Here is a 14,278-nt window from a genome sequence, read left to right on the forward strand (position 1 = left end):
CTTCACAACCAAATTTATAACAACTTAGATAAACTGGCAGATTCCTTAGACGGTGTGCTGTAAAAAATTTAGGGTTCTCATATAAAGAGAAGTAAATTTTGATGTTTAATGATTTGCAGGATGTGTAACAGTGTACTTTGATCACAATGGAGAAAAATTGGGTAGAAAAAAAGAGGGTTACAAAAGTGTGCTCAATTCAAAGGCATCAGAAGAAGCTATGGTATGGATTTTGCCTTGTCATTTCAGCGTTTAAAATTTACTCCCTCAGTCCCATTCTAATTATCTATAGACAAAAAACACGCGTTTTAAGAAATGTCATTATTACCAAAGGGTCATTGGCCTAGCGGTATCGAGGTGACCCCTTCAACCTATAGGTTGGGGGTTCGAGTCCTGGGGTGGTCATGTATATTTCATGTTTAAATTCGTGTATGGGTGTGTATGCATTTCAAAAAAAAAAAAAATGTCATTATTATCACACTGTAACTTTTGTTACTTTACAATTTTACCCGTAACTTTTTACCTACATTTGTATTCGACATAATACAGTAAGGGTATAAAAAAACTTTACCTCATTATTCTTATCTATTTATAGAACTGAACTATCAATTTGGGACAGCTCAAAAAGGAAAACTAGACTATTAAATTGGGACATAGGGAGTTATGATGATATATGCTATAAATATACGACTCTGCAGGCCAATTTAGCGACATGGGAGCCTGCTCACGGATGTTTCAAGTTTCAACATCCATGGAAACAATACCTTAAAGTTGGCGCCTCAACACGAAGATGTGCTTACTGCATCGAGACTCTAAGTGGTTTCATCGATTCAGAAGATCAGGTAAACGAAAATCCTAATACTTCCTTTAACGTTTCAGTCTAGTATTTTTAGTTTAATAAATTTAAATTTGAATTTATTAAACATTGTACAGGCACCAGAGTTGGTAAAGAAGCATTTCAAAGAAGTATGCATGAAACTAAGCTCATGCTCTTCAAGAGTCTTAAGAGAATTAGCTACAACGATGAGAACAATGACAAAGTCAACTAAAACAGAGTCTTTCATACAAGATATGAATGCTTCAGTACAAATTATCCAAAATATGTTCAAAGATTTATCAAATCAAGCAATATTGCTAGCGGAACACGAAAAAAATTCAAGAACTTGCAAAGGCGACGCAATACAAAAAACTGATATAGTGCCAATAATGGAGAGATTCCCAATTGCTACAATTGCATCATTATTGATAGAGATTTCAGAACGCGTTCAAAACATTGTCATCAAAGTAGATGAGGTGGCGGTACAAGCAGAATTCGAAGTCGTTATTTACAAAAAAAAAAAAGTAAACGAAACAGACATTTAAAAGTTGATTAAGGTTATCCGATTCAAACGACATTATGACAAGCCTTTAAAAAGGGTGTAAAGTTTTCACATTACACCAGATATCAAACAAGTGCCCAGTATCAATAAACAAACAAAAAACATAAAATTCTAATAAAATTCAAGGAACAGATGTACTCATATTAATCAATATGAATTACCTCTTTATTTTTCTGGCTTAAAGCTTCATTTTCTTGCAATGCTTCTTTGATACCATCCATCCAGCCAAGGTTGATAGCCAAATCTTCGACAGCAACTTTAACAACATCAGTTCGAACACCTATATCAGTAGCATATCGGCTCATACAATACATGCCAGCTGTCACAGTCGCAACGCCAACTGGACTCGGGATTAAAAACTTAAACGGGGAAGATAAAATAGCTGCCAACGGTGCACCAAATAGAGAAGAAGCTTGGCCGCTCGTTCCAATTCCTAGATTCTCAATAGTCAGTATCCCAGTCTTGCAGTACAAAGCAAAATCCTCGCAATTACGTTGAAACACATCGTAGTTCCCGAATCCGTTTTGAAGTAAATACATGGCTCGATGGATGACTACGTCGGGGTAGTCTGATGTGGCAGTGGTGCAACTGCCACCTCGTACTTTGGCGAGAAATACAGTTGGGGTTACACCATATTCGAAGCTGTAAAGGGCCCCGTTTCGTAGGAAACAGTCTAAGCATGAGAGGACAACTCCACTTTTGGGTTGGCGAAATCCACAGTCGGGATATGTTGGACATGGGGAGGGTATATTAGTCATTTCATTGTTTGAACCGGAAGGGGTGTCGGTGCTCGAACTCGTTTCACGATCAGAGGTAAAGTGTGTGAAATGTACCACTTTATTACCTCCAACATAGATACCTGCACACACACAAAAAAAGCTTTAAATTTATAACGAAATTTCTGAAAACTAAGGGTGTTCATTGGTTCGGTTTTCCGTTTGTTCGGTTTTTTAACTTCTAAAAGCAAAACCAAAAACCGAACCGAAAACCAAATTTGAATTCGGTTCGGTTTCGGTTCGGTTTTGACTTTTGACTTTGGTTTTCGGTTCGATTTCGGTTAAAACCAAATAAAATAAAAATGAAATTTCATAAAAAACTCCTTCTGCAACATATGTAGCTATAAAATATGCAAGATTATATGATACACACATATATCGTTAAAATGATAATTGGTCTTAAAAAAGATTTGAAAAATAAATAACGTTATTAGAAAGTTAAGAATGATCGACTTGAACAAAAGACAGGACTTGAAATGGTTACGGTTTCAATGGTGTGTAGTGAAAGAAATTATGAAAAACGTGAAATAGAGGATTTAAATAGGATTTCAAATATAACTAAACACAATTCGACTAGAAAAATTGAAATTTGTACTTCAAAAATAAAATGTGGTACATATATATATATACAATAATACTAATTACTTAAATTATAAATTAATATGCTTTTATCTGAATTCGGTATTTAATTCGGTTTTCGGTTAAACCAAATTCAGAATTTTCAAAACCGAAAACCGAACCGAAAACTGAATTCAAATTCGGTTTCGGTTTTGCTCGATCCGAAAACCGTTTATTAAATTCGGTTTGGTTTTTTTCGGTTTTGTTTCGGTTCGGTCTCCGGGTTAAACGGTTTCGAAACCAAATACTGAACACCCCTACTGAAAATTGACCTTCATAGTTTTCAACTAATTTTCTTCATATGTTTTTGAATCTGAAAAATGTTATCAAACGAACATGTTTTCGGACGATTTCAGTAATTTCAAGATATAAAAAGTTCTCATATATACATTGATTGATGCAACTAACAATTAGTTAATTTGCAGCAAGATATAATAAGAACGCCTACAATTTATTTATATACAGTAATACACCAAACAATTTAAGAGAATTGTCTACAGCTGAACTGACCCTAAATGTTCAAATGTTGAATTAGGGTTAAGACCAATAGGTTGCAAATTAGTACTAATTACCAATTCAATGTATATCATCCAAAAAGAAATACACTCGATATAATTAACCAATTACATAATTTCTTCAACAATTAACATGTTTTTCACACACAATCATAAATAGAGAGTGGTCGATTCAATACCATGGTGCGAATACGCAAATACAGCTCTGTAAGTATAGATATGATCGCCTGCTTTTATCTCACTTCTATCAACTCTGTTTGAAATTAGCCCCATTGTTCTTCCTGTTGTAACCTGTAACCACAATTTTGGAAGCAACTGAACTATTGCAGTCAATCACATTATCATTATTTATTACGTATTTATTATGATTATTATGATATTTACTAAAACGAGTTACACAAAAAATTGTAGTAATTCGTTACCACCGCTTTGTGTGCGCGTGTATTTATCACACGCACAGTTGGAGAATTATGATTGGTTGGCGAAAACACCGATCAACAACCTTCACCAAAAGTTCAATTATACTAATTAGGGTTTAGTAACGATAATGAATAATCAATGTAGTAGATGAGTTTTGTGAATTAATAATTTTGTAAATATTTATTATAGAAGTTGAAACTTGTTTTCTTTGATGACGTTTGTTATTTTTGGAATTTGATAGGTTAATGTACAAGTTTTTATGCATAGAATACAGTATATATGCGTGATGATAAACTTGTACTATATACTATTCTTTACCCCCATCCAAGAAAATAACACAAATCTGATTCTTTTTTGGGTATCCAAGAAAGAAGTATGCATCAAGTATAAATTGTAAAGAGAAAGAGATTAATTGGTAGGACATATCACATGTGACATGTATAACTCAATTTTTGATAATTGACATATACTTTGCCTGTGTTTACTGCTAACCATGGATTGTTTACTATCTTTGGTTCGGTTTGAGTACAAAAACTTGTGTTTGTTGCTAAGTGCATCTAAAATTAAAATCCAATTTATCAAGTCAAAAGCGTATTACGATTGATGAAAGCTCCGTTTAGTAAGACCCTATAAATAGAGTGGTGATTTATTTTTAAAAAAGTTGCATTTTATATTCTTCTAATAACTATGTAATGAAATTAGATAAGATGCATATTGAAGTTTGACCAACGGTATTTCTTTGTATCGGCTTGTTGGCTTGGCTTTTCATCGATTGATGAAAGTCCTAAGTAATACAAGTTTTTGTTTTTTGAAAAAAAAAATGGTGAATTACGAGTCGGACCAGACCATGTAAAGCGCACATGTGTGATTTACATAATGGAGCTTTGGAATCATTTCCGGTTTAGCCCAACCACACAAATGATGCCTTTGGTTCGGTTTGCCAACTATGTAGAAGATGTAAAGATCTCATCGTTTCTATGAAACCTTATGTTGGGTACACCATTGTACTGCACGCTTACAAAAGTATAGAATACTGCATATCCAAACATCCTATATGTAACATACATACTTGTAAATGAATTGATATATTTTTTCGCTAGGTTATCTGCAAACTTGGGAAAGTGTATCGTTGTTGTTTTCATTAACTTTTGAAGCATATGCTCCCTTTATAACCCTTAACATCAAATTTGTCGTTTTCTTCAAGTGCATCTCGCAATTGCATGGCACTTTCAATATTATTAGCTAGTAGTAATGCAAAACTTCCTGCCCCGGTCACTAACAAGCTTGTACCAACAAGAATAACAGTCAGTAAAAGCAAAGAGACTATCACCAATCTCATTGCTGCAATGGGGATCGAGTTCCTGGTGTAATCTCCAAGTTTCTATAATTATGTCTCCAAGCATATCTATGTTGCAGCGCATTAGAGCCTCTCTCACGTTTAATATTTGATATGAGAAGATTATCCCTTTACAGGTAACGAGTAACAACCTTTTGATGCTTTTGGTTATGTTTGCCAACTATATAGAACATGTATGTAAAGACCTCATCGTTACTATTAAACCTTACTTTAGTACAAGATTGGACTGCAGGCCTACGAAATTATAGAATACTGCACATCTAAACATCATATATGTAACACATGTACTTACACATGAATTGAAAAGAAGTGTTTGTGGGTCGATATCCAATCTGATCCGACCTATTATCCGTAGTAAATTTGACCAATTACAAACACAAACTCAAATTGACCAATGTCCTGATACGCCCATTTTGCCACTTACTTATATCAAGATATGCATGGATGGAAAAGGGAAGAACCAATTACCTGACCAGTTAAGACAATAAGCAGCCTTCCCTGCAACTCCGTAACTAATCTAAGAGTATCCAAAAGGGGAATGGCTTGAATTTGCAAGGGTATTTTTGGAAAACTGGTGGTAAACTTTATACTCTGATATATGGATCCTATCAAAGGAACCAATGTATATGTATATGGATCTTTATTTCCATCGCTTTTTTATGGTATAACTCCAACTACTGTAGAGACGGAACCAATTGTATTTCACCCGAAATAAATGAGTCGCGTACAATAGAATCTTCACTTATTGATACACCACGTGAGATTTTACTTGAAATTATAATAGCCGATGCAGCGATATCAGACATTGTGGTTGCAGGAATGGAACATAAATGCCTTCGGCCAACAAGTCTTGAACTGGTCCCACTCAAGTGATCTAAATTAACTTCACTCCAGGTCCCAAAATGAAAGAACAGCAAATCATCTGCATTTTCAATTTAGGAAAAATCTCTATAAGATATCGAGATGGTTAAAGAATCATAATAGTATTATTATTTTATTATTAGTATCCATAAGAACTCCATATAGCTGGCTGATAATGGTATGAATTAAAGCTTCATATAATCAAACAAGATTCACCATCCAAGCACAGTAGCTATACATTTTCTGTTTCCCTCAATCTGCTCAAAAAACTTCTGGAATCTGATTAAACAAAAGAACGGTGTAAACACCTTACACGGACACTTGATAACATGAAAGAAAACAATAAGGGAATAATATACACAGAAAGATTTCATGATCACATAACATAAACTAAAGTACACTATTGCTGGAAGATATTTATCGTACTTTATACTTTCATATCACTAATGAAGTTTGTAAAGATCATATTGAAGCATACAAGTCAACAAATATATACAAGTAACTTTTGATCTGTGCATCTATAATTATTCAACGTATAAGAAAATTTGCATAAGCTATCTACATATGTAAATCTCGACTTTGCTATTTATCTATTGATTGATACGATATGATTCAAACCATAAAAGTTAACAAGGACTTGCTGTTGCTAAAAGTGTTACAAGATGCTTAAATTATGTTGATTATATATTATATATTAACACTACCAAAACAAATACCTGAGAATTGTTGTAGTAATTGGCTAGAGCACATATGCATTAAGAGTAGCTGCACCTGAACCGATGGGTTGACCGTCCGGGTCGGGTACAGCAAGCGTAACGGTGGAATCGGAAATCCAACTCATTAAGTACAGCTCGTTTGAGTTGCCATCGATAGAGTGCATCTTGTTCAAGGCTAGAAGTCGTTAGAACGATAGCATCTCAACTAGGAACCCTAGATGGACTCCGAAAGGACCGAAACTAATATTAATCTTAACCGGTACCATCATTTTCTCAACACTCATTCTAAAGATAAATGTTTATTGTCGCAAAAATACAACTGAGAAAACAAAAAATAAATGGCTTCGCCCGGGTTTGAACCGGAGACCTTCAGTGTGTTAGACTGACGTGATAACCAACTACACCACGAAACCTTCTTGATTTGTTTACACATTATTGTTAAGTTATTTGTAGAAAATGCACTTGCAAGCAACTCACAAGAGTAGACCTTTTTGTTTTTGCGTTAAGAGCAGACTATGAATATCTAGGTACTCGAAAGCCTAACCCGTTTAATCTTGATATAAATCAAGTTCTAAAGCTCCAACAGAATTGATTACTCAGTTTTGTAAATTGAGCTTCAAAATTATTATTAACTCAACTTCAGCTATATTACTCAAGTCGTAAAATGTTGCAACGATTCCAACGAAGGGTGCGGAAGGAGAGGGTAAAGCTGATAAAGGAGCGGGTAAAGCTAAGAAGAATGCATCGGGTTGTGTTGACACTTATGTTCTTCGAGATGAATAAGGTGTGACGTGTGGAAGCTCAACAAGTGTTTTTGAAGGCTTTTTTGAATCGGTGTCGGGTCCTTCTATGGTTGAGGGTAAATTAGTGGGATCGACGAACGCTTCCTCTTTTGGCTCGCCTAAGTGTTCTCGTTCTCATCTCAATCGAAAAAGTCGTGTTCTAAAAAGGTAGATGACAAGTTTGTAAAGTCGAAGCCGAGGGGTAAAAAAGCATCTCTTGTCGTCGACGATATTGGCTGCCTTTGAGTCGTCTTTTTTAGTTTGTATTTTTTGGGTGTGCTCGTTCGGTTTTCTTAGTTTTTTTGAGTTTGTTTATAGCTTAAGGTCTCTTTGTTTGGCTTGATGATTCTCTTGAGGACTTTTTGATTGTATACGGTCTGTTTGCCCGAATTTTGTTTCTCATTCGGAATTTTGTTTCTCATTCGGCTCAGTTCGACTGTAAATAGTTTGTAATGCTAGTTTGGTTTTACGTTTGCTCTCTAGTTGTGAGGTGTAGCGGGGCTTTCTTATATCGTTTGATAGGGTTTTTAATCAGTCTTATAGATTCAAATGCAATGCCTCTAGTTCAAATGAGCTTATTCAAATTCGAGGTCGAGCAATGCAACAAGTATACCGAGCTCAAGTTTTATACTACCAACTTGGTTAACATTACTTAGCTGAAAGATAACAAGTTATTCAAACTCGAGATGATGGTAGACATCACGTCAACAAAACAATAGCAGATTACAATGATCACAGAGTATCAATTGGATCATGGGTCATATCAGAACTGTTCCAACCCATTGACCGGCCTAGCTAAAGGATCTTCTAGTTGGGATCTTTTTCAACTGATCCTTGGATCCCCAATACAGATATATAACCAAAACATAAAAACCTCAAGCAAGCCAAATAATGAACAAGTCTCAAATGTAATTGGTTCAAAGTTTCAAATTCAAAATAGCATTCAACCTCTCTTCCAAAGAGGAGCAATAGTGCATACAAACTTCAGACAACAAACCTAGCCTAACCAAACATCTCCATAAACCTACATAGTAAAACATAAACTTACTGCAGACTTGCACAAGATGGAGTACATAATACTAAGTAACCCACTGTATGCCCACATGACTATAGTAGTTAAAGTCACTCAAGTCCTCGACCTTCGAACAGGGGATCGACTGCCAAAAAACAAAACAAAATAACACAGTGTTGAGCATATGATTGTTAGGAGAAGCCTTTACATCAAATGTACAAAATATATAAAATATAATACCTGCGGTACCTTCCATATGCAGGGCTCCTAGACCTATCATTAGATGGTCCACTGTACCTATCGTACACGGGGCTCGAAGCACGCCCATAATCAGGACTTGGCCGTCCTCTCCTATAAGGACTATCATCTCGACGACCATAATCAGGACTCGGGCGTCCTCTCCTATAAGGACTATCACCTCGACGACCATTACCTCTTCTAGGGCTGATAGAACGGGATCTTCTTTCACTATCATCCCTTAAAGCATACTCTACAGATACCACCCTGTCCAATATTTTACTGCACAACAAACAAAAAAAAAAATCAAACTTCAGCTAAAAAAAAAAAACTTTAAGAAGTCAATAAAATAAAAAGAATGAAGCTCAACATGCACAAACCTCATGTGAGTGCGCTCCAAAGCTTCTGTGGCCTCTTCTTGTGTTTCGAACTGCACAAATGCAAAGTTGCGCCTGATCCGAACATGGAGAACATTTCCATAAGGCTTGTAGTGCTTTTCGATATCACTAACCCTCGTGTTGACTGGGTCAAAGTTGATTATGAACAGTGTCTTAGTAGGTCTTTGGTTCGCCATAGACTTGGACCCATCACGATGCCGACCACGCTCACCCTGCCACATGCCAATTTCAAAATTAATACTAAACGAATACACTTCACAGCAATATATCAATTATAGTCAAAAATAGTAAAAAAAAAAAAAAATAATAACAAAAATTGATGGTATGGAAAGAAAGCATACCCTGGCCCACTCAACAGACAACCTGCGCCTGTCATATCCAAAAGGAGAATTATCAAGAGCATGAATTGCATCTTCAGCATCACGCTCGTCATCAAAGTAAACAAACGCAAATCCTGCAAGTACAAAAAGAGTAAGGGAACAATATAAAAGGAGGGAAATGAGTTCATTAAACACTGAACAAGTCGTATGCATCTCAATGAGGTTTCTCTACCCTCACTAGATAGATAAAAATACAAAACCTGCAACATAAGGATGAAGTAGAGTAGAGGCCTTGAAAAATCTAGTAAATAAGGATGCTGTTGGAACAATATAAGATTAAATCCATGTCTCAAGTTTCTGTAATGACAATGCTAAGTATTTGCATCACCATCTAAACATCTTGGTGTTAAGAGATGGATGACATGGCAGGATAGAACATGACCCCCTCAGAACAAGTGATGGAAGGCATGACATGATACAGATTGTTTTGAAATGGCATGTAAAGATGTAAGTGATTAGGATGATGGCATGAGTGAATGAAATGTAGAAGGAGAGCAGGCAGGAAGTAGTAGATTATTTTCCTTTAGTTGATGTTCCTGCGTCAAAACAAACATTTAAATATCGACGCCTTCTAAAAAATTCGATTTAAACTTCTTCGCTCCCAATTATCGCCCACAGACGTATATATTCTATTATTAGCTTTACTCACAAAATTTTACTCTCAACCACAGTTCAATCTAACAGTAACAAACTGGACCAGTTATACTCAAAAGCTTGTTAATTTCTATGGCAGCTGGCTTTCATCAAAAGCCACAATTTCAAAATCTAAAACATATAACAATACATTAGAACCCTATAATGCCAATTGATGTCATATATCAAACAATATACATTTTTATTCTACAAAATCGTATGAATAACTAGATAAGCAACAAAAACCCTAAAAAATAGCCTAATAATTTAGGTATAACGAATAACGATATCACCTAACGATTTAATCGGGAGATTAAATAAAGCATACCAGATTTCATATCAACACGATCAACCCTTCCATATCTGCCAAACAATTTCTCGAGATCCGATTGACGAGTTTCGTACTCGAAATTTCCAACGAAAACCGGCTTCATTCTTTCAGAAAAGCTGCACCAAACCCTAACAATTAACCTAAAAATAAAAAATAATAACATACAATCGATCAATTAGTGATTGTAAAACGAAGATCAGAATGTTCAATTTTATGGTTTGATAGGAGTTTGAACAACTTACCTTGATTGACGAGATAAATAAAAAACCTAAAAGCGAAAACTGAAACGAGATTGAACAGGAAATTAGGGGATTTGGGAAATTTTATATACGCAACAAAAGGCGTGGTCGATCAAGACGCGTAGCGTACATCTTACCCGTTGATTTAATGGGCTTACCCGGACCTGATTTGAATACCCGGTGCTCGGTTCCTATACCCTATCCGGGCAGGAGTAGTTTCCACGTTTGAACCAAATCGCGGGTACGAAATCGGGTTAAAACCCGGGTAGGATCAAAACCGGCTAAAATCCGTGTGTATGGATCTGAACGTTACAGTTAGAAATGGCAATGGTCACCCGATTCAGTAGATATCCATCTGATTTTGATGGATATGAACGAACCTAAATGGATATGGTTACGGATATTGATGAAGCTAAATAGATATGGATATGGATAAAAAGTTTCATCCATATATATATCCATTAAAACCCGAAATACATATACAAATATATAAATATAGATATATACATACACATTTACTATTGCATATCATTTATCGTTACAAATACATTTTGCTTGCAACTATATAATGAATTAAGTATTAAGTATTTAAGTATAATATATTATAATAAAACACGTATTTTTAACAAAATAAAAATACAAAATATACATATAATTTGTCATAATATATGTTTGATAGTATATTCAACAAAGTGTGTTCTATTTTCAACAAACATTACATAAATTATAATTATATCATGTTATACTTATTTTTGTTATATTACGTTTTTGTTTTCGTCATATATTCAGAAATATTATCACTTTTTTGAATATCCAATGGATATCCATTAAACCGCTTAATCCATTGGATATGAATATAGATAGATGAACTGAAATTAAATGAATATGGATATGGATATGGATGAACAAAAACTAAATGGATATGGATATGGATATGGATATGGATGTGGCGTCACCCGATTCATATCCGATCCATTGCCATCCCTAGTTACCGCCATGAATTCTAGCCGTTTTTCTATATTTTTTGAAAATGTTCTTGGACCATATTACCCCCAAAAAAAATTAGTAGGAATTGAACTTAATAGTTTTGGTTGAAAACACACTAAAACACTTTCAAATACAAATACTCTCTAATTACTCTCTTTGTTATTATGGATTTCAACTCTCAAACTTCGGGTTTGAGTTCCAAGTAACCCACTGTATGCCCACATGAACTAGTAAAAGTCACTCAAGTCCTTGACCTTCGAACAGGGGATCAGCTGTATAGAGATATAAAAAAAAAAAAAAAAGAAGAAAAAAAACAATACAATACAGGTGTGGAGCATGATTGTTAGGTAAAGCCTTTACATAAAATGTGAATATATGTATATAAACGGATAATAAATATTACATGCGGTACCTTTCATATGCAAGGCTCCTAGACCTATCATTAGATGGTCCAATGTACCTATCGTCAGTGTTGTATATATCGGAATTTCTCGGCGAGATCTCGGTTTGAAAAGTCAGCCGAGAATATTTTCCCATCTCGTTGAGTTTTTCAGTCAACGGGCAAAATCTCGGTCAATGCCACGATTTCTCGAATTTTCTCGCTCATTTCTCGGATTTTCTCGTAATTTCTCGGATTTTCTCGTAATTTCTCGGATTTTCTCGCTCATTTCTCGGATTTTCTCGTGATTTCTCGAATTTTCTCGTATTTTCTTAGAATTTCTTCATAATTTCTCGCTCATTTCTCATATTTTCTCGTAAAAACTCGTAAAAATGTATATAAATTACATATATTTATATATTTATATTAAAAAACTAAAACGTCAACACAAGTCAACTGTATAGGCCCGTCCTAATCCATCTGGACGAAGTCTTCGACATTTGGTCCCATTGCGAGGTACTGACCTCTATATGATACATTTTACAAACATTGTGATCATATACATAGCATTGTATATGTATATTTTGTTTGCTAAAACCAAAAAGCAGAGTTGCGCGAACTACAATCCAAAGTTATGGAATGTTCGCTGAAAATTAAAGATTGCGGATCAGCTTCCGCGTTAATAAAAGACTGCGGTTTATTCCGCTAAGTTTCCGCAGATAGTTGAGTAAACCGCAGACCGCGGATATTTCGAATACTATAAATAGAGAGCTTGACCTCTCATTTATAGGTTGTTGATTTTCTGCTATTTTGCCCAAGCCTTTGTAATTTTCACTTGTGATCTTGCCCAAGGGATTTCTACATTGCGCTAAGTTGAACAATGCTAATTGACAATCAAGACCGGGTCGGGTTGGTTGATCACTTGATTGTTAAAGTGAAAGACGATCATTAGGGCCCAAAATAATCATCAAACATCCCATCCTCCATCTTATTATTGCACTCGATCCTTAATCAAGTAATAACTTGATATAGGATTGATCAATTGGCGCCATCCGTGGGACGCGTTTTACGAATTAAACTTGAAATTTTTTGTTTTGTGCTATCAAACGATTAATTGCCTTGTTTAATTCTGATCGTGTATTATTTTGGTGATTCGCAGGCGAATACGTTTGTAATTGGCGGAAAGTTGCTACATTAATTGAAATAATGAGTAATACCGCTGTTCAAACAAATGCTCAAAAAAGAGGAAAAAAGCGAAAGTCGACAAGAATGTATCAAAATTGGCAATTTGCGCCAATTAGTTTTCCAAAAATGCAGAGCGAGGATTTCTCTGAAATGCCGATAGTTGTATCGTGCAAGATCGCGAAAAATGAAATTACAATCATGAAAGTTCATGTTGATAATGGTAGTAGCGTTGATATTCTTTACGAGCAATGTTTTGTTCAACTGCCGGAGAGTATCAGAGCAACTTTAAAACCAACTGCAGCTTCGCTGACCGGTTTTGCGGGAGAATCCTCATTGCCTATGGGTGTCTTGCCCTTAGACGTTGAGCTTGTTGATGACAATGATGATTGTTTAGTGCGCCGAGCGCGGCTAGATTTCTATGTTATGCGAACCTCATCTCGCTAGTTGTTAGGAAGAACTGCCTTAGGTAAACTCAGAGCTGTCCCATCTACAATTCATGGCATGATTAAATTTGCAACGCGAAAAGGTGTCGCGACAATACATTCAACAAGCAAAGTGCCCATTTATGCGGCTATTAATGTAAAAAGTGCAGCTCAAGAAACTGCGGAAGTCGTGGAAAATATGGTAGTGGTTAATCCTGCATACCCCGAGCAAAAAATTAAAGTAGGAAGCAATGTTAGTATGGACACACATAAACAAATTGTGCAGTTACTTGTGCAGTACATGGATGTTTTTGCTTGATGTGAAAATGATATGACTGGTGTTCCGCGTAATATTGCGGAACACAGACTTAATGTAAATCCAGCTTTAAAGCCTGTGGTGCAGAAGCGTAGAGGCATGGCCCCAGATCGCATGAAGTGGCTATGCGAAGAGGTAACAAAATTGGTGCGAGCTGGAATTTTACGCGAAGCTCAATAGCAATCATGGATTGCCAATCCAATTTTGGTAAAAAAAAAAAAAAAAAAAAACCTGATGGTTCATGGAGAATGTGTATTGATTTTAAGGATTTAAATAAAGCGTGTCCTAAGGATAATTATCCACTTCCAGAAATTGATTTAAAAGTGGAATCGTTGCAC

The 14,278-nt window shown here is 35.5% G+C and overlaps 3 protein-coding genes and 1 non-coding gene across 6 annotated transcripts; 1 reads left to right on the forward strand and 3 right to left on the reverse strand.

Annotated features, from left to right (window-relative positions):
• Positions 1–460: 460 nt before the first annotated feature.
• LOC139854265 (aluminum-activated malate transporter 10-like) lies at positions 461–1,665 on the forward strand. Its single transcript, XM_071843580.1, has 3 exons — positions 461–528; positions 593–839; positions 931–1,665. Exons 1-3 carry the CDS (start codon positions 461–463, stop codon positions 1,357–1,359), a joined length of 744 nt encoding a protein of 247 aa, XP_071699681.1. The 3' UTR covers positions 1,360–1,665.
• Positions 1,302–3,891, reverse strand: LOC139852397 (protein LEAD-SENSITIVE 1-like). Of its 2 annotated transcripts, XM_071841682.1 has the most exons (3): positions 3,708–3,891; positions 3,465–3,576; positions 1,302–2,235 (listed from the first exon to the last, which is right to left on the reverse strand). In XM_071841682.1, the coding sequence occupies exons 2-3, from the start codon at positions 3,556–3,558 to the stop codon at positions 1,520–1,522; spliced, it is 810 nt and encodes a 269-aa protein (XP_071697783.1). In that variant the 5' UTR covers positions 3,559–3,576; positions 3,708–3,891; the 3' UTR covers positions 1,302–1,519. The 2 variants fall into 2 exon arrangements, with proteins under 2 accessions (XP_071697783.1, XP_071697784.1); XM_071841683.1 differs by lacking the exon at positions 3,708–3,891 and having other exon boundaries at positions 3,465–3,616.
• Positions 3,892–6,978: 3,087 nt separating this feature from the next.
• TRNAV-AAC (transfer RNA valine (anticodon AAC)) lies at positions 6,979–7,052 on the reverse strand. Its single transcript has one exon. It is a non-coding gene; the product is annotated as a tRNA-Val (tRNA).
• Positions 7,053–8,277: 1,225 nt separating this feature from the next.
• Positions 8,278–10,742, reverse strand: LOC139855932 (serine/arginine-rich splicing factor RS31). 2 transcript variants are annotated; one of them, XM_071845169.1, is made up of 6 exons: positions 10,655–10,742; positions 10,410–10,552; positions 9,410–9,522; positions 9,051–9,280; positions 8,674–8,952; positions 8,278–8,578 (listed from the first exon to the last, which is right to left on the reverse strand). In XM_071845169.1, the coding sequence occupies exons 2-6, from the start codon at positions 10,513–10,515 to the stop codon at positions 8,548–8,550; spliced, it is 759 nt and encodes a 252-aa protein (XP_071701270.1). In that variant the 5' UTR covers positions 10,516–10,552; positions 10,655–10,742; the 3' UTR covers positions 8,278–8,547. The 2 variants fall into 2 exon arrangements, with proteins under 2 accessions (XP_071701270.1, XP_071701271.1); XM_071845170.1 differs by having other exon boundaries at positions 10,410–10,528; positions 10,655–10,672.
• Between the last annotated feature and the right edge of the window lie 3,536 nt (positions 10,743–14,278).

Source organism: Rutidosis leptorrhynchoides, chromosome 6 (genome assembly GCF_046630445.1).
Source record: "Rutidosis leptorrhynchoides isolate AG116_Rl617_1_P2 chromosome 6, CSIRO_AGI_Rlap_v1, whole genome shotgun sequence".
Taxonomy (NCBI): domain Eukaryota; kingdom Viridiplantae; phylum Streptophyta; class Magnoliopsida; order Asterales; family Asteraceae; genus Rutidosis; species Rutidosis leptorrhynchoides.

Bases quoted from the DNA above. Each gene is read 5' to 3' on its own strand.
- LOC139854265 (XM_071843580.1), top strand. From the start codon at position 461: ATGTCATTATTATCACACTGTAACTTTTGTTACTTTACAATTTTACCC. The intron at 529-592 runs GTATTCGACATA...ATCTATTTATAG, and splicing joins GTAACTTTTTACCTACATTT to AACTGAACTATCAATTTGGG. The intron at 840-930 runs GTAAACGAAAAT...AACATTGTACAG, and splicing joins TCATCGATTCAGAAGATCAG to GCACCAGAGTTGGTAAAGAA.
- LOC139852397 (XM_071841682.1), bottom strand. From the start codon at position 3,558: ATGGGGCTAATTTCAAACAGAGTTGATAGAAGTGAGATAAAAGCAGGC. The intron at 2,236-3,464 runs GTATTGAATCGA...GTGTGTGTGCAG, and splicing joins ATTTGCGTATTCGCACCATG to GTATCTATGTTGGAGGTAAT.
- LOC139855932 (XM_071845169.1), bottom strand. From the start codon at position 10,515: ATGAAGCCGGTTTTCGTTGGAAATTTCGAGTACGAAACTCGTCAATCG. The intron at 9,281-9,409 runs GTATGCTTTCTT...GGCATGTGGCAG, and splicing joins TGTCTGTTGAGTGGGCCAGG to GGTGAGCGTGGTCGGCATCG. The intron at 8,579-8,673 runs GTATTATATTTT...GTTTTTTGGCAG, and splicing joins GCATATGGAAGGTACCGCAG to TCGATCCCCTGTTCGAAGGT.